General features: G+C 36.0%; 1 protein-coding gene across 20 annotated transcripts in view; it reads right to left on the reverse strand.

Annotated features, from left to right (window-relative positions):
* Positions 1-20,495, reverse strand: part of CCDC91 (coiled-coil domain containing 91) — a 353,160-nt gene that overhangs the window by 52,915 nt on the left and 279,750 nt on the right. For all 20 annotated transcript variants that reach the window (XM_058743233.1, XM_058743225.1, XM_058743235.1 and 17 more), the window contains one exon: positions 3,155-3,268. In XM_058743233.1, coding sequence (XP_058599216.1) covers positions 3,155-3,268 — 114 coding nt within the window. The remainder of the gene's footprint in view (positions 1-3,154; positions 3,269-20,495) is intronic.

The raw sequence follows: 20,495 nt of genomic DNA on the forward strand, positions 1-20,495 counted from the left end.
TCTACTGAATCTTATACCGTGTAGGACAAGTTATAAGTTATTTGAAAAGTTAAGCATTTGGATTTTTCTGTGTTTCTTTGTCTCTTAAAAGCAAAAAACTGAAAGGAAAGATGTAAGGAAAAGAGTCTTCATTTTAGCCGTTTAGCGAATCTGGTAAGGGTAAGATGATGTCAAAGGAAAAATTGTTTAGGACAAAAGACATATAAAGACAGGAACTAACACAACATTAGACTTCTTCCTTCAAAGATTTCTGAAAACTTCAAAAGGGGAAGATTACTTCACAGACTGGAATGTAAGCCCAGTTGGAACCAAAGTCTATAGGGCTTTTGAGGTGTCTAATGCTAAAAATCTCAAGTTGACTCTCTAGTTAAAAAAAGCTGGAGAGGAGAAAGGAAAATTTTCGTTCTGGAAAAGTGTTCTTCTCTGATGCAAATAGAAATCCATCTTACAAAGGAAGAAGTAGAGATGAGTTGCCCTAATTTACTCTTTTGGAAAGAGACTATAAGATTATGAATTTGCTAAAAAACTTTTGTTTCTTCTAACTATGACTTTGTAAGCTATGAGATATCTTATTTTTTGTGAAAAATTTCCAAGCCCAAAGATATGCATACAAATTAACTTGAAACACTGAAATACAGTTTTGGAAAGAAGAAGAGTATAGAGAATCTAAATTCTTAAAAAGTTATATAAAAAAGAGGTCTAGTAAATAGTTGGTCCTCCATTTCAGATATTTTATCCATTTTCCTTTTTTATAGCTTTTCTGTTTGAAGAGATGGAAACATTAAAATGTTAAAAGTATTCCACAATGTGTTATAAAAAAAAAAAACTCGCAAATCTCCAAGTGGAAGTAATAAACTTCCTACTTGCACACTGAATAAATCAGTCCTACTCTTCTGTGATTCTAGTAACAAGAGTAAAATAAACTTTTAGAATCACACTGTAAACTTCAGAAGAAATTTTCTAAAACTTTCTAAAATGCACATTTTTAATTAACAAAAAATAATGCTACTAAGAGTTTGTTCTTCTCCTTAATGCAGTGAAAATGATAAAAATCATAGCACACATTATTGAATTTTTACGTTAGCTGTTCTATTTTATTATACGTAGTAGCTCATAGCAATTCTGTAAGGTAAGGTGTATTCTCCTTACCATATACAGGAACAAGCATAAAGAAGTAGAACTTTGGTGCAAACAGAGTCAAATGTTTTCATGATTTTGTTGCTGTTATTTAATGAATGTCTCTACATGTGAGAACTGGTTTACCCAATACAAATGAATAGTAATCCTTTAATACGATTCATAAGAACATACAGATTAAAGTGGCAGAGTTCATTGTCAGTTGTCTTCAAGGGTTACTTTGCTTACCAGAGACCAGATAACTCCTATAAAGGCATTTCTTGCTCTCATTTTAAATATTTCTTATGGCAGCCACATGACTCCTTTTGATGAGAAAGTAGTATCATTTTGATTTTTTTTAAGAAAAATCTCCCATTTTGATAAAAAATACTAAATAATACAAAAATACTAAAATAATGGTATAAATGGGTTTGCTTTGTTCTATAATCTCTTGTTCAGATTTAGAACTCAAGTAAGGATTGGTCATATATTATTAAGAAAACCTGATAAAAAAAAAGGATGCACCCACAAAACATCTTGAATTTATCTGAAGTCTAGTTCTTTCACTACTGCAATTGCTGTACATATGTGGAAAGCATCTATAATTCCTTTGCTGCATGACTACTTTTAAACCAGACGATTTAAAATAAGCATTCTGGGGATACATATGGAAATAGCAGTTTTCTGAGAATATATCACTTCCTGAAAAGTCAATTGACTATTTTTGGCTCAGTTTTCTCTTCAGAAGGTTAAGCACCTCTTTATTGGTTTTATTGAATTTATTTGGGTGAAACTGCTTTTAAAGACACCTGGATAACATGTGTAAAAATTTAGTCCCATACAAAATGCTTCTATGAATGGATGATTTACCTAGAAAGCCTAATTAGCAATTTGTACTCTGCTAACAAATTCTCCTTTGTTGAAACATAATGGTAGCAATTGAGGGGTGAGAATTTTCTTTGTATCATACCTAATTTGACTTCAAATGAAGAGTGTGTGATTAACCCGGTGTCATGCACTTTTTACTGTACTTCTGGCCTTCCACTTTACTGCCAATTGAAACATAATCTTATATTTTCTATTTATTTTGCCATTTTGATCACCAATTAAATTTAGATATCATGTGTCAAGTTTCCTCATACACACACAGTTTTATATTTTATTTATATTTTTATTATATGTTATATTATATAACACACAGGATAAATGGTACATATTTATATTACACATTTATACCTGATATTATATAATCCTTACATGTTACATCTATAATATATAACATGTTATACTAAACATATAAATAAAACATAAAACATTGCATATATAAGAAAATTTATTATGTAACTTATTATATACTATAATAGAATATGTTTATTACAGATATTATATTAAACATCTTAAGTGTATCTTATCTTGGTTATTACTTAAGAAGTCTAAAGATTTGTTGTAAAGACTACAAATTACGTTTGACTCATTATTTTCGGCCACTGCTCAAACCCATATATTAATGACCACAATGCACTGAAGTGACATTTATTTTGAAAAGCTTCAATATATAATCTGAATTCTGAGAAGTATATTCTGAATTATGTTTCTGAAATGGAACTATGACAGAAGAGCCTTAACTTGCTAACTGTATTGAAGTCTACTAGAACCACAGTGGTGTTGACATAGAAGGCCTAAAGGGTGTATGTAAATTTCAACAAATAGTGTAAGAAATTAACAATATTATGGCAAAAAACCTAAAAATCTAAAACTGTCTACTCTTCTTATGAGGTAGTTTAGTTGGAAATGCTATATATAGGTCACTTCTAGAAATCTAGCAAGAAGTTATTCAGTGTTGCTTTTTTGTTGACAGATGGAATTTATGTTTAAAGATACAACTATCAGAATATACAATTATATCAGAAAAATAATCTTGGAGATTCTTAAATTAGCTTGACAAAGGACATAAATATTTTTTAATGTCCTGCTATTGTATGAAAGCAATGTTTCAGTTTATGGAAGGACAAATGAAAACCCTTCAGGGGATACTTACTCTTTTCTGTTCTTTTACATACTCTATCAATTCATCTCTTGTTCTTTTCACTGCCTCTTCCACAGCCTTTTCACTTCGCTTCTGCTCTTCTATTATTGCTGCCTTAACAGTTTCCTGTTTGTGGGAGGAGGAGAAAAAGTCAGGGAGGTGTGCACTATGACATGTCTGTGTCCCGTTTATATAAACTAAAACTCCTCTTCAATGGGTTGAGCTCATTCTGTTCAAAAGCGTATCTTTAAACAGGAATAAGAATTTACAAAATCTTCTAGGATATTGCAGATTCTACAGAATTCATTTTTCTAAACTGAGTGAAAGGGAAAAGAAATGGAATAAGCCATTTATTGCAGGGAGCGCCTGACAGACTCCAATGGCTTCCTCACCAACCTTTCATTTGATGTTTACATGATTGATTGCCTTCCTGTACTTTGCACTATCCACATAAGACTTCCAACTTGTGTTTATTCTTCCAAGAACACCCTAATGCTCTAGCTGTTTTATTCACGTTTAATTTTCCCATCATACAGTAATCAAGTGTGGTCTGGGTGAAGATTTACAGCTAGTTTGTTACTTCTGCCAGGTTAAGATGTTGAGAGCTGGACACCATGAATAAGAGGTAAAAATTCCACCCTGTGTGCTAATAGTTGAAATGAGAAATCTAGGGAGAAAAGTGGTACTTCCTCTTTTACTGAAATTGTAATCAAGTACCTCAGAGATTTCAGAATTTCAGATAAGGAGAAAAAGGCTAAAGTTAAAGAAGTATAACACTTCAAGAAGTATATTGTCTGCTAAAATAGCATTTGATGGATTGGACGAATGACACAAAACAGACTTTGTTAACTTCCACTTATCTATATAGGTAGCATCCTTCTTTTACAGGCGATCAGTTAGAAAATGCCTGGAACTTTGGTAGGGATATTTGCTTCATTTTGTTATTCTTGATGACTCTTCACTTTGTGGTGTATGCTTGTTTTTGTTTAGTTTTTCCCCAAATAATTTTAGGAATGTGTAAATAACCCAGGAAATATGAAATAATATTAAGAATTTCCTATTGTGAATATGTTTACTGCAGAAAATTTGAAGATACAGAAAATTATTAGCATAAAACAATACACACACATCTTCACACTTGGGTATAAAGAGGGTGGGGTGCAAACTGTACATACTATTTTCTAATTCTGGCATTTTACACTCCAAATATATTTTGAATATTTTAACCCATTATATATTCCTCCATAATATGATTTATATTCCATTACAGGGATGTATAAGAATTTATTTTATCAATCCTTATTCATGTGTATTTTGGTTGCTTTTAATAAAATAAAGCAGTGATGAACATTCATATATGTATTTTTGTGAAGCATATTAGATATCTCTAAGTCCAAGAAGTAGAATCATTCTGGTGAAAGGATATAATTTTTGAGCTCTCTTACAGCTTCTGACATTTTGTACACATTTTTCCCCCCAATAGCAGCCCAAGGAAATGGCTATTTTTTTACATTTTTGATTATATTTAGTCCCATTGTTTTTTTTTTTTTTAATGAAAGTGCATTGTAGCAAACATGTCAGATATTTTAACTGTCTCATAATGTGACCCAAATGACAAGTGGGGTCATAATCAAAACAGGAAGGGGGGCCGCTGAATGGAACAGGTTCGTCGACAACATTTTTCATCTGTGAGAGGTAGAAATAACATAGTGTAGGGTCTTTGTAAGCTAAGTATAAATATTTCATTGCTAGGATAAAGACAGGAATGAATTTTGTGTTTGAATATGTTTACAGTTGTTTTATAAACTTTAGTCCCATTTTTAAAAATCATTGTTTATTTGAGGGAGCATGACATCTAATTTATTCTGTACTTTTAAAAGATTATTATGTGATATTCAGCATTTTTCACAGAAATATAAGCAGTATACATATCATTTTATCATTTGCTTGATCATATCTCCTCTTCCCACTTCAATATTGATATACTCATAATTTTTTGTATTCATTATCCAAAATATAAAATTAAGTCACAAATCTGAAAATCCTTATAATGGCGGTGACTTTGAAAATGGTTACTATTTTATCTTTAGTCACTGAATACATTGAGCTTTAGTTCCATTTATAAAAAATAGACTATTAAGTTGTTTCCTTAATGACTTGGAAAGATTAAAGTTGAAAAGCTATGATAATTTTTCAAAGACAAAAATGAAAACAAAATTATTTAAAATAAAATCATCTACTATTACAATTCTTACTGGTTTCACACTGATTTGAACTGAAAATTTTCATATCTTGGAAATGCAAAAAATATTACTAAGCCCCCTGAAATACAACACATCAACAGTTCTGTAGTAAAGAGTAAGCATTCACACTGTGTGGGTAAATTAAAAGTATAAAAAGCTTCATGTTAGTTCAGGTTAGGGTTTGCCAACAGCTGAGTTATAACAATCTTTAAGTTTCAGGGTCTCGAGAATTTTAGAACTGCAGAGACTGTAGACCAGGATTATTTGAATGTAAAAGACAAGTCCATGCCACATTAAATATCAGCTAGAATTTCTTTATTTTTTAAATTTATTTATTTCTTTCTTTTGAGAGAGAGAGAGAGAGAGAGAGAGAGAGAGAGAGAGAGAGAGAGAGAGAGAATGAATTCCAAGCAGGCTCCACACTGTCAGCCCAGAGCCCAATGTGGGGCTCAAACTCATGAACCATGAGATCATGACCTGAGCCGAAATCAAGAGTTGGATGCTCAACCAACTACTACTCATGCACCCCTCAATTAGAAATTTCTAATTAGCAGGGGGTCATATCAGTAAATTTGATCAGTAAATTTATTTGGTTGAATGCGAAAGCATTAATTTTAAAAAAAGGAATATACCCAGAAAAAACATGAAGAATTAGCTAATCTGTTTTTCCATTGGCTTTTGGGGGCTGAGAGTTTATATTTGCTCAATCCACATTTTTGACAATCCTCTTTGGTTTTTGAGCTGATAAAAAACCATTTTCAAGGAAAGCATCTCTTAATTCAACTCTCCTCTCTAGTTGGGAATTACGTGACAGTCAAGGTTGTGAAGCCATCCTTAAAAAAATACTGGTCAATAAATAAATTCCTTTGGATATAATACAAAAGTAAAGTTTAAGCCATTCATTTTCTTTTTTTCTTTTTGTTTTTTTTTTTTGGAACTTGGTATGCTTTATTATGCACACAGGTGTTCAGTAGAGGCTTACTTGCTTATTTGTCTGTTTATATTTTAATTAGAGTAGAATTAACATACAGTGTTATATTAGTTTTAGGTGTACAATACAGTGATTCAACAATTCTAAACGATACTCAGTTCTCACTGTGATAAGTATATTCTTAATCTCCCCACCCATGACCTCTCTGGTAACCATCAGTTTGTTCTCTATAGCTAAATCTGTTCCTGGTTTCTTCCTTTTTTTTTTTTTTTTCAATATATGAAATTTATTGTCAAATTGGTTTCCATACAACACCCAGTGCTCATCCCAAAAGGTGTCCTCCTCAACACCCATCACCCACCCTCCCCTCCCTCCCACCCCCCATCAACCCTCAGTTTGTTCTCAGTTTTTAACAGTCTCTTATACTTGGGCTCTCTCCCACTCTAACCTCTTTTTTTTCTTTTTTTTCCTTCCCCTCCCCCATGGGTTTCTGTTAAGTTTCTCAGGATCCACATAAGAGTGAAAACATATGGTATCTGTCCTTCTCTGTATGGCTTATTTCACTTAGCATAACACTCTCCAGTTCCATCCACGTTGCTACAAAGGGCCATGTTTCATTCTTTCTCATTGCCACATAGTACTCCATTGTGTATATAAACCACAATTTCTTTATCCATTCATCAGTTGATGGACATTTAGGCTCTTTCCATAATTTGGCGATTGTTGAGAGTGCTGCTATAAACATTGGGGTACAAGTGCCCCTATGCATCAGTACTCCTGTATCCCTTGGGTAAATTCCTAGCAGTGCTATTGCTGGGTCATAGGGTAGGTCTATTTTTAATTTTCTGAGGAACCTCCACACTGTTTTCCAGAGTGGCTGCACCAATTTGCATTCCCACCAACAGTGCAAGAGGGTTCCCGTTTCTCCACATCCTCTCCAGCATCTATAGTCTCCTGATTTCTTCATTTTGGCGACTCTGACTGGCGTGAGGGGATATCTGAGTGTGGTTTTGATTTGTATTTCCCTGATGAGGAGCAACGTTGAGCATCTTTTCATGTGCCTGTTGGCCATCCGGATGTCTTCTTTAGAGAAGTGCCTATTCATGTTTTCTGCCCATTTCTTCACTGGGTTATTTGTTTTTTGGGTGTGGAGTTTGGTGAGCTCTTTATAGATTTTGGATACTAACCCTTTGTCAGATATGTCATTGGCAAATATCTTTTCCCATTCCGTCGGTTGCCTTTTAGTTTTGTTGGTTGTTTCCTTTGCTGTGCAGAAGCTTTTTATCTTCATAAGGTCCCAGTAGTTCATTTTTGCTTTTAATTCCCTTGCCTTTGGGGATGTGTCAAGTAAGAAAGTGCTACGGCTGAGGTCAGAGAGGTCTTTTCCTGCTTTCTCCTCTAGGGTTTTGATGGTTTCCTGTCTCACATTCAGGTCCTTTATCCATTTTGAGTTTATTTTTGTGAATGGTGTGAGAAACTGGTCTAGTTTCAACCTTCTGCATGTTGCTGTCCAGTTCTCCCAGCACCATTTGTTAAAGAGACTGTCTTTTTTCCATTGGATGTTCTTTCCTGCTTTGTCAAAGATGAGTTGGCCATACGTTTGTGGGTCTAGTTCTGGGGTTTCTATTCTATTCCATTGGTCTATGTGTCGGTTTTTGTACCAATACCATGCTGTCTTGATGATGACAGCTTTGTAGTAGAGGCTAAAGTCTGGGATTGTGATGCCTCCTGCTTTGGTCTTCTTCAAAATTACTTTGGCTATTTGGGCCTTTTGTGGTTCCATATGAATTTTAGGATTGCTTGTTCTAGTTTCGAGAAGAATGCTGGTGCAATTTTGATTGGGATTGCATTGAATGTGTAGATACCTTTGGGTAGTATTGACATTTTGACAATATTTATTCTTCCAATCCATGAGCAGGGAATGTCTTTCCATTTCTTTAAATCTTCTTCAATTACCTTCATAATCTTTCTATCCTTTTCAGCATACAGATCTTTTACATCTTTGGTTAGATTTATTCCTAGGTATTTTATGCTTCTTGGTGCAACTGTGAATGGGATCAGTTTCTTTATTTGTCTTTCTGTTGCTTCATTGTTAGTGTATAAGAATGCAATTGATTTCTGTACATTGATTTTGTATCCTGCAACTTTGCTGAATTCATGTATCAGTTCTAGCAGACTTTTGGTGGAGTCTATCGGATTTTCCATGTACAGTATCATGTCATCTGCAAAAAGTGAAAGCTTGACTTCATCTTTGCCAATTTTGATCCCTTTGATTTCATTTTGTTGTCTGATTGCTGATGCTAGAACTTCCAACACTGTGTTAAACAACAGCGGTGAGAGTGGGCATCCCTGTCGTGTTCCTGATCTCAGGGAAAAAGCTCTCAGTTTTTCCCCGTTGAGGATGATGTTAGCTGTGGGCTTTTCATAAATGGCTTTTATAATGTTTAAGTATGTTCCTTCTATCCCAAATTTCTCAAGGGTTTTTATTAAGAAAGGGTGCTGAATTTTGTCAAAGGCCTTTTCTGCATCGATTGACAGCATCATATGGTTCTTATCTATTCTTTTATTAATGTGATGTATCACGTTGATTGATTTGCGAATGTTGAACCAGCCCTGCATCCCAGGAATGAACCCCACTTGATCATGGTGAATAATTCTTTTTATATGTTGTTGAATTCGATTTGCTAGTATCTTATTGAGAATTTTTGCATCCATATTCATCAGGGATATTGCCTGTATTTCTCTTTTTTTACTGGGTCTCTGTCTGGTTTAGGAATCAAAGTAATACCGGCTTCATAGAATGAGTCTGGAAGTTTTCCTTCCCTTTCTATTTCTTGGAATAGCTTGAGAAGGATAGGTATTATCTCTGCTTTAAACGTCTGGTAGAACTCCCCTGGGAAGCCATCTGGTCCTGGACTCTTATTTGTTGGGAGATTTTTGATAACCGATTCAATTTCTTCGCTGGTTATGGGTCTGTTCAAGCTTTCTATTTCCTCCTGATTGAGTTTTGGAAGAGTGTGGGTGTTTAGGAATTTGTCCATTTCTTCCAGGTTGTCCAATTTGTTGGCATATAATTTTTCATAGTATTCCCTGATAATTGTTTGTATCTCTGAGAGATTGGTTGTAATAATTCCATTTTCATTCATGATTTTATCTATTTGGGTCATCTCCCTTTTCTTTTTGAGAAGCCTGGCTAGAGGTTTGTCAATTTTGTTTATTTTTTCAAAAAACCAACTCTTGGTTTCGTTGATCTGCTCTACAGGTTTTTTAGATTCTATATTGTTTATTTCTGCTCTGATCTTTATTATTTCTCTTCTTCTGCTGGGTTTAGGCTGCCTTTGCTGTTCTGCTTCTATTTCCTTTAGGTGTGCTGTTAGATTTTGTACTTGGGATTTTTCTTATTTCTTGAGATAGGCCTGGATTGCAATGTATTTTCCTCTCAGGACTGCCTTCACTGCATCCCAAAGCGTTTGGATTGTTGTATTTTCATTTTTGTTTGTTTCCATCTATTTTTTAATTTCTTCTCTAACTGCCTGGTCGACCCACTCATTCTTTAGTAGGGTGTTCTTTAACCTCCATGCTTTTGGAGGTTTTCCAGACTTTTTCCTGTGGTTGATTTCAGGTTTCATAGCATTGTGGTCTGAAAGTATGCATGGTATAATTTCAATTCTTGTATACTTATGAAGGGCTGTTTTGTGACCCAGTATATGATCTATCTTGGAGAATGTTCCATGTGCACTCGAGAAGAAAGTCTATTCTGTTGCTTTGGGATGCAGAGTTCTAAATATATCTGTCAAGTCCATCTGATCCAATGTATCATTCAGGGCCCTTGTTTCTTTATTGACCGTGTGTCTAGATGATCTATCCATTTCTGTAAGTGGAGTGTTAAAGTCCCCTGCAATTACCACATTCTTATCAATAAGGTTGCTTATGTTTATGAGTAATTGTTTTATATATTTGGGGGCTCCGGTATTCGGCGCATAGACATTTATAATTGTTAGCTCTTCCTGATGGATAGACCCTGTAATTATTATATAATGCCCTTCTTCATCTCTTGTTACAGCCTTTAATTTAAAGTCTAGTTTGTCTGATATAAGTATGGCTACTCCAGCTTTCTTTTGGCTTCCAGTAGCATGATAAATAGTTCTCCATCCCCTCACTCTCAATCTGAAGGTGTCCTCAGGTCTAAAATGAGTCTCTTGTAGACAGCAAATAGATGGGTCTTGTTTTTTTATCCATTCTGATACCCTATGTCTTTTGGTTGGCGGATTTAATCCATTACATTCAGTGTTATTATAGAAAGATACAGGTTTAGAGTCATTGTGATGTCTGTATGTTTTATGCTTGTAGCGTTGTCTCTGGTACTTTGTCTCACAGGATTCCCCTTAGGATCTCTTGTAGGGCTGGTTTAGTGGTGACGAATTCCTTCAGTTTTTGTTTGTTTGGAAGACCTTTATCTCTCCTTCTATTCTAAATGACAGACTTGTTGGATAAGGGATTCTCGGCTGCATATTTTTTTCTGTTCATCACATTGAAGATCTCCTGCCATGCCTTTCTGGCCTGCCAAGTTTCAAAAGAGAGATCAGTCCCGAGTCTTATAGGTCTCCCTTTATATGTGAGGGCACGTTTATCCCTTGCTGCTTTCAGAATTTTCTCTTTATCCTTGTATTTTGCCAATTTCACTATGATACGTCGTGCAGAAGATCGATTCAAGTTACGTCTGAAGGGAGTTCTCTGTGCCTCTTGGATTTCAATGCCTTTTTCCTTCCCCAGTTCAGGGAAGTTCTCAGCTATTATTTCTTCAAGTACCCCTTCAGCACCTTTCCCTCTCTCTTCCTCCTCTGGGATACCAATTATGCGTATATTATTTCTTTTTAGTGTATCACTTAGTTCTCTAATTTTCCCCTCATACTCCTGGATTTTTTTATCTCTCTTCTTCTCAGCTTCCTCTTTTTCCATAATTTATCTTCTAGTTCACCTATTCTCTCCCCTGCCTCTTCAATCCGAGCCATGGACGTTTCCATTTTATTTTGCATCTTGTTTAAAGTGGTTTTCAGCTCCTCCTGACTGTTCCTTAGTCCCTTGATCTCTGTAGCAAGAGATTCTCTGCTGTCCTCTATACTGTTTTCAAGCCCAGCGATTAATTTTATGACTATTATTCTAAATTCACTTTCTGTTAGATTATTTAAATCCTTTTTGATCAGTTCATTAGCTGTTGTTATTTCCTGGAGATTCTTCTGAGGGGAATTCTTCCGTTTGGTCATTTTGGATAGTCCCTGGAGTGGTGAGGACCCACAGGGCACTTCCCCTGTGCTGTGGTGTATAACTGGAGTTGGTGGGCGGGGCCGCAGTCCGACCTGATGTCTGCCCCCAGCCCACCGCTGGGGCCACAGCCAGACTGGTGTGTGCCTTCTCTTCCCCTTTCCTAGGGGCAGGATTGACTGTGGGGTGGCATGGCCCGTCTGGGCTACTTGCACACTGCCAGGCTTGTGGTGCTGGGGATCTGGTGTATTAGCTGGGGTGGGTAGGCAAGGTGCACGGGGGCAGGAGGGGCAGGCTTAGCTCGCTTCTCCTTAGGTGATCCACTTCAGGAGGGGCCCTGTGGCAACGGGAGGGAGTCAGACCCGCTGCCGGAGGGGTGGCTCCGCAGAAGCACAGTGTTGGGTGTTTGCGCGGAGCAAGCAAGTTCCCTGGCAGGGATTGGTTCCCTTTGGAATTTTGGCTGGGGGATGGATGAGGGAGATTGTGCTGGCTAGCGCCTTTGTTCCCTGCCAAACTGAGCTCCGTCGTCCAGGGGCTCAGCAACTCTCTCTCCCTTTGTCCTCCAGCTTTCCCGCTTTCCGAGCAGAGCTGTTAACTTATGACCTCCCCAATGCTAAGTCGCGCTTGCTGTCGGAACACAGTCCGTCCGGCCCCTCCGCTTTTGCCAGCCAGACTCGGGGCTCTGCTTGGCCGGCGGGCTGCCCCTCCGCCCAGCTCCCTCCTGCCAGTCCGTGGAGCGCGCACCGCCTCGCCGCCCTTCCTACTGTCTTCCGTGGGCCTCTCGTCTGCGCTTGGCTCAGGAGACTCCGTTCTGTTAATCCTCTGGCAGTTTTCTTGGTTCTTTAGGCAGGTGTAGGTGGAATCTAAGTGATCAGCAGGATGTGCGGTGAGCCCAGCATCCTCCTATGCTGCCATCTTCCTAGTAACCAAGCCATTCATTTTCTAACCACACCAAATTCTTAATTAGTTGGAAACAACTAGTGAGTTTTATGTGCAGGTATACAAAGTGCCTTCATGTTTTGTTGTAATCCCTGACACATGAGAATTGGTCTGAAATAAAATTACCTCAGAAGAAATTTTCCAACAACGATCACATAAGTGATTATGAAAGAGTATTTTTGGGGCACCTGGGTGGCTCAGTTGGTTAAGTGGCCGACTTCCGCTCAGGTCATGATCTCGTGGTCCGTGAGTTCAAGCCCCGCGTCGGGCTCTGTGCTGATAGCTCGGAGCCTGGAGCCTGCTTCAGATTCGTGTCTCCCTCTCTCTCTGCCCCTCCCCCGTTCGCGCTCTCTCTCTCTCTCTGCCTTTCAAAAATGAATAAATGTTAAAAAAAAAAAATTAAAAAAAAAAAAAGAAAGAGTATTTTCCAGAATATTTTAGTTTGGCTACACCTCTGGAACATGGTGTATTCTCTACGGCAGGGTTCTCAGCCGTAGCACAAAGGACAATTCTTTGCTGGGGGCTGTGGGGGGAGGTCCTGTGATAAGTGGCAGATCTAGCATCTACTCACTAGATTGCCTCCTGTTGAGAACCACTGATGTAAGTAAATAGTTTGGAAGGAAAAACATCTATTTGCATATATGTTATAGTTTGTTAAAATGCATCAGTTATGTTTCTTGTCATATCTTAAATATTTTTATCTAAATATATGCAAGAAATCATATCCAAATGGTTATACAGCTAGTTTTTAAATGTGGAAGGAGTTTTCTATATACTAATTTCTTAACAAAACTGGACGACTGGTATCAGTTTCTATACTATAACAATTAAATAGCTCATGATGAATATCATTTAGGGTTAAAAGTTTATGTGACATTTTGCGTAAGATTTGTAATTTCTCCTTATTGCTTAAAAGTATAGTTATGCCTTAGTATCCATTAACCTACCACACATTTCAGAAATCATAGGATCATGAACTAATAAAAGATCTGTGGTTGTTCTTTCTCAGTGCAATTTTGTTAAGGATTGCAAACACAGTTAAATTATTTACGGAACAAATCTCAGCAATCAACTCACTTCTGGTCTGTGGACTATAAATGATAGTATCAAAAATTTTCTGGGGCAACTGTGTGCTTCTTTTCTTTTCTATGAACAATGTATGTATGCTCCACAATTATGTATTATTTAAACAGCTGCACATGGTTGTGGAAATGCACCTTAGAAAATGAGTGCTTGAATCGTAAGTCAAGTCAAGCTGCCTTACAGTTAAACAAAAGAAGTGAGACTTCCAATGCTATACAAATTTATGAGTTCAAACTACAGTTCTACCAGTGTTTTCAAGCATTGATGCAAATGCAAATAAAATATCTGCATTTACTGCACAGCTGAGAAACTTTTAACTGGAAGTAATTAATCTGTGCTGTAATGACATGTTCAATTAAAATCATATGCTCACTGACTGATATCAACATTTGATAGTACTGGTCTGTGCTAGACATTTTTAAACATGAAATATGTAGAACCTCATTACATATCAACATTAATAAATGAGTTTTGCAATCATTTTTCATGATGGGGATACCTAATTTTGAACCACAAATAAGCAAAATGCTAATCTCCCCAAAGACAATTTTATTGCCACTAAATTTATATTATTAAAAAATATTTTCATTATTTTCAATTTCATCAATAAAATTTATGAAGATGTTTTTTCTCTTGTTATGTAAGGACCTACGTAATAGTCTTGATTACTATCATAATAACATTGGCCCCTAAAGGCTAAAATTACTACTACATAACCCCTTACAGAAAAAGCTTGCCAATCCCTGATTTAGGTCATGATTCTGCAAGTTGGCCATTTGGGCTGGGCTCAGCTGGGCAGTTCTTTTAGCCTTGGCTGGAGTCCTCCACCTATGTGAAATCAACTGCCGGGGCTGATATGGATGCTATTCCTGAGTAGCCTTAAGTAGGAAGGCCTGTTTCTCCTTCCAGTGTCTCCCACTCTCCAGTGGACTAGCTCAGGGTTTTTTACACAGCATCCGGACAGAGTGCCAAAGAAAGTGAAAACAGGTTAAGGTCTCTGAAGACATGGGGTCAGAAATGATACAATGTTACCACTGGCCTGAGCAAATAAGCATGATGAATTGATTCCCAAATTCTTATCTAGTTGTCTAAATACCTTCTTTTCAGTATATTCAAAGATCCCAAGCATTCTATTATGTTTATCTTGGAGACATATCTCGTGGACATATCTCCAAACTGGACTGGCTGTTCTCTAGGTCTGTTACATAGCTGTCTATTCTGGATCTCCCTCAGGTACATTTCTGGAAATTCACTGCATCTCTCTTGAACTATAACTCCATCTTTCTGGATACCACTGAATTCTTCTTTGTTTGACAGAGCACCTCCTCCAAGAGATTCTTGAGAAAAGGCACAAGGGAAGTAAAAGTTTTATTTCCTTGGAAACATGACTTTATTCTACCCTAACACTTAATTTATAGTTTGGTTAAGTGTGGATTTCTAGCTTGGAAATTTCTGCAGTTTTAAAGGTTTTTGAGAAGTCTGATTACATTCTGATGTCTCCTCAATTGCATAAACTTTTCCTTCTAGAAGAAATTTCACACATGTTCTTCATCCTTATTTCTTAAAAATTTCATGACAAAGCTAGGTATAGGTTTATCTAGAAACTTAGGTCTTACAATCTAGAAACTCAAGTCTTTCAATTTGGGAGATATACTTTAATAATAACAATAAATGTTATTTCTTGCATTCTATTTTCTGTTTTTTTATTGTTTTGTTTTGTTTTTTGCTTGTTTGTTTGTTTTCCCAAGAATCCTCTAATTCAGTTAATGAACCTCCTAAACTGACTGGCTAATTTTCTACTCTTTCCACTCTTATTTTCAGTTTCTTTGTATTTTTACACCTTTGTCTCCAGAAGACTTCTACAACTTCATCTTCTGACTTTTTCTTTTTTTAACTTTCTACTAAATTTTACATTTCTATCTTTTTATTTGACTTAACAAACAGCATGTTCTTCCTGTTTCGTAGATGTAAGATCTTCTCCTACCTTTAAGAAGCTTAATGATAGTTTCTTTTCTTTTCTTTTTTTTTTTTTTAACTTTCTACACCTTTACAGAATCTGTTTTATTCCTTGTTTTTCATGGGAAGTTTTCTGTTCAAACTTGACTTTATGCTCATATTTAAAGAGTAGAGCACTAAAATGCTGAGTAACATCTCTGTGCTTGCAGTTGTGGTTTATGGACTGTGATCTTAATAGCAGAGTAATCTGGCTGGGTTGTTTCCTTGGGGCAATTTCTGATACCAATATATTTAGGTCTTTTATCTTGGGCTGTCTAAATTCCTCAGAAAAGAATCTTCCAATTTCCTGTCTGGTTGTCAGCATTCTTAGAGCTGGGATAGAAAAATGGCTAAGGTTCTCCATAAGCAGCATGAAACTTTTCACCTTGCTCTCCTCCCAACCCAATGTTAACACTGCTTTGGTGATCTCTGTCCCAGAGATCCTACCTTTCATTTTTATTTTTTTTCCAGAGAATTAACCCCAGTTTTCTTCCAGACTTGGGGAAAAATGAGTGGAGGCCTAATTATTAAATAGACTTTCAAACGTTCCTTCGTTTTGAATCCTCATGTTCATTTTCACTTCCAGAAGTTTCTGGCATCACTAACAAGAAAGCCCTTAGGAGTTTCTAAAATATATATTGGTCTTCTTATTTCCAGTTTAGTTCTCCATTTTAATAGAGTTTTATTTCAATGGAGTTTTAGAAGGGAGTAAAATTACAATGGAGTTTTAGATGGGATAAAAATGAGTATTTTTTCCGTTCTTTTTAACTACGTATGTGTTAGGAAAAATATATTAAACTTTTATTTTGAATTAATTTTGGATTTACAGACACTTGCGAAGATAGTACAAGAGTTCTCATGTGCCTTTTATCCAGTTTCTCCTAATATTAACATCTTACATAATTAAGGTAAATTTATCAAGCTAACAAATTAACATCAAATAATAATAGTAAATAAATTGAAGATTTTATTTGTATTTCACCAAGTTTTCCACTAATATTTTTTCTCTCTTGGATTAATGCAGGGTAAAACGTTGCATTCAGAGACCATATTTCATTAGTCTTCTCTAATATCTGACAGTTTCTCAGTCTTTCCTTATTAGGACATTGATACTTTTGAAGTGCAGCTTTCAAGTATTTTGAAGAAATCTGGATTTATCTCTTTTTTTCTCATGAATAGACTGGAGTTATGATTTGGGGGAAGAATACTATAGAGATGAAGCATGCTTCTCATTATATCATATCAGAGGAATATGGTCTTAAACATAACTTATACTGGCAATGTTAACCTTGATCATTTGGTTAACATGGTATCTGCCAGGTTTCTCCAGTCTAAAGTTAACATTTTTCCCCTTTCTATAATCTATTCATTGGAAATGAACAACTAAGTCCAGCCAACACTCAAGGGGAAGTAAATTAAGTTCCATATACTGGAAAGGAGTATATCCACATTTATTTTTAGAGATATATGCATATTTTAAAACTATAGATAGTTTCTTCTATAGCCAGAGAACTATTCTGCATTTCTAATTCTTCTTGTGTCAGTTCTGGGATTTATAATTATCTTGATAAGTTTTCATCTCATCAAAGCTTTACGATGGATTGATATTAAGTCATTTATATTGCTTATGTCATCTTTAAAATTTGTATTGCATCTGTGTTAGGTCACTTTATTCATTCCTCTGATGATTTATATTTGTAACATCCCTCTTCATCAATCTGATCAAAGATTTGTGAATTTTACGCCTCTTAAGAAATGACAGTATTTTAAACTTACTGATGCATGCTGTGAATTTCTGTCATAAACTGTATTATTTCTTTCTATTTTCTTTGGATTATTCTATTTTTTCTTTTCTGTCTTCATAGATTGGGTGTTAGCCCATTCTTGTCCAGTCTTTTCTATTTTCTAACATACATATTTAAGACTATAATTTTCCTTTGAAATACACAAATTTTTAAGTAAATAACTATTTTAATAATGACTACATTGTTTTTCCTTTGTGCTTAGCTTTAAAGAAATTTATACATAGCAAAAACTTAACTGTTTGGCTCAAAATCATAACAAATGTTAACTGTTTGGCTCAATGGATTTTTACATACAAATACACCCATTTGCCCACTACCCAGATCAAGAAAAAGAACACCTGTATGCTGCAGAAAGTTTTCTCATGCTTTTGCCCATTAGAGATAACTACAATGGTAATTTGTAACAAATGCCTCAGCCACATGTGCTTTTGTCCTATCTCCTTCTTCCTCACATTAGAGCAATTCATGGATGTGACACATTTCCTACTTCATTGTAAGGTCCTTCAAGACAATGGCAAAGTCTCATTCATGTTTGCAATCTTTGCAAAAACTATCATTTTGTCATGTGTAGAGCAAGGATTCAATATGCGGTTCCCTGGTCATGCCATGCTCTTTGGTTGAAGCGATTTCCCCTTAGCCTTCTTTTCTGATGATCAAATGTACTCCTTCTGCACAATTCAGTCTGAGCATCATCATCTGTAAGAGCCTTCCCTGAAATGCTCTAGACCTTCCACATCTTCTCACAGTGTGATTGAACTCAGCACTCCTTGTATGTGCTCAAAGAGCACCCTATATTTTATATCTCAAAGCACTCCATAATTCGGAATTGTAACAACTATTTTACTTGTCTATCTTATCAACTTGAGATCCTTTTGAAATCAGGGATTATATTTATTACAGTTCATACTCTTCACTACTAGAATTCTAATATAGTATCTGGTACAGGGTATAGATGGATAATTGATATTCAATGAATGAGTGAATTTGTTTCTCCAATTCAAAGAAAATCTACTTAAGGGTAGGGACTGTATCTTATATTTGTGTTTCCCAGAGCACTTGTATGGTGGGTACACCCTAAGTTAAAGCTTCCCAAACTTTTCTCAGTTCACAGCTCCCTTGCTTCCTCAATAATTTTTTTTTCATAATGCCCTCTAGGCCAAAAGAAATACCTCATTGTTTCATTTACTAACTAGTTAGGTCGTAACATAGCAGCCATTTGAAAAGATACACAAAAATTGAAATAAAAATACTTCAATTTTATCCTTACCTAAACTACTTTTTCATGAGAATTTTGTACATAGCTGGAATTGCTTAGCTCCTTAAATCTTGGCATAAGATCAGATAATAAAACTCTCATTTGTTCCACATGGATATCTACATGGTACTTACTTCTGAACACAGCAACTACCAAACCCAACTTCCCTAAGATATGATGTACTAGAACGTAACGTAACGTAAGACAAATTAGTATTGCCACCCTAGTAGGTTACCTGGTTTCTAAAAGATCCCAAGCATCTGTGTGTTGCCCTCTAATTTTTAGAATATCCTGCAGCATCCCAGGGCATCTTGATGTAGTCTGCAAACTACAGCCTTAGGTAATTACAATAAACATCCATTCGCTCACTGTTTATCATTCATAGCACTCAGGTAGGTGTTAAAACTACAAAAGTGATTAAGATGGCTCTAATAATAATGATGATAATAATAATACATCAAAAACAGCAGCAGCCATCTCTGTAACAACACACACTATGCTCCAGACACTACGCTATGCTAAGTTAATGAATTTCAGCTGGCTTACTAAAACTCATTAATGATATGTACAATTAAAGGTTCTGGAACCTATCAGAGATCTGTGTGAAAGACACAGCAGAGCTAAGTAAAATGTAATATAAAAAGTATTAAAATAAAATTACAAAAGCAATGATATTTGGTGTTTAAAGTTAACAAAATAGTTATGTGTATTTTCATTTTATCCTCAGAACCACTCTGAGAGTCAGGTAAACCCAGGTATATATAGGTATTAACTTAAGCTGCTTAAGTTATATGTTTAAAAAATGGCAATATAAATACTTTAAAGGGGGCTTTAGGGCAAATTATTTCTAAAAGGGCATTTCAATGACTATAAGAATGGCAGATTTTTGGAATGTTAGTAACTAGGTATAAATCTGTGGAGTTGGAAATTGCCATGTGCCTATGACACCAGAATAGGAACTGAGATCCTTAGACCAAAAAAGGACAGTAGAAATTATATTCTCAATGCATACATTCTTCAATCTTCCATCCAATCAATCCATTCTTCACAATCCTGGATAAAAATGATACCCTTTTTTGCTAGGTAACTTGTGATTTGATAGCTTTACACTGTACTGTATGAATTTTTTTTTTTTACCTACTTTTTCTAATGTGTCCCCCCCCTTCAGTTAAATTGGAAGAAAACTCGGGGCGCCTGGGTGGCTCAGTCAGTTGAGCGTCCGACTTCAGCTCAGGTCACGATCTCACGGACCGTGAGTTCGAGCCCCGCGTCGGCTCTGGGCTGATGGCTCAGAGCCTGGAGCCTGCTTCCAGTTCTGTGTCTCCCTCTCTCTCTGCCCCTCCCCCGTTCATGCTCTGTCTCTCTCTGTCCCAAAAATAAATAAATGTTAAAAAAAAAAATTGGAAGAAAACTCATTTTATGTCAGTCCTTCAAACAGGTGAAGAATGTTAGCATATCTTTATTCTTCTCTTCTCTGAACTCAATATTCCAATTCCTTCTATAGTACGTGACGAGGTTTCCTGCTCCATTACTGGTTTGACCACAATACCACCTAATATTTGCATGACATTTATAGCCTCTAAAGTTGTTTGACAAATCTATCTCAGTTTTTATTTTAAAACATTTCCAAGGGCCTTCGAACAATTCTGTAAAGCAGGTATTATTAATCCCACTTGACAGAACTGGAAATGGAGCCCCATACATTTTTAAAAACTATTCAAGGTTACAGGAGCACAAGGTAGGACTCAAATCTAACCCCACCTACTTCTTAGCATATTTATTTTGTCAATTATTCTTTTGATCACAGGTAACAGAAAATTCAGCACAAACTAACTTAAAA

The sequence above is a fragment of the Neofelis nebulosa genome, chromosome 8 (assembly GCF_028018385.1).
Source record: "Neofelis nebulosa isolate mNeoNeb1 chromosome 8, mNeoNeb1.pri, whole genome shotgun sequence".
Lineage (NCBI taxonomy): Eukaryota > Metazoa > Chordata > Mammalia > Carnivora > Felidae > Neofelis > Neofelis nebulosa.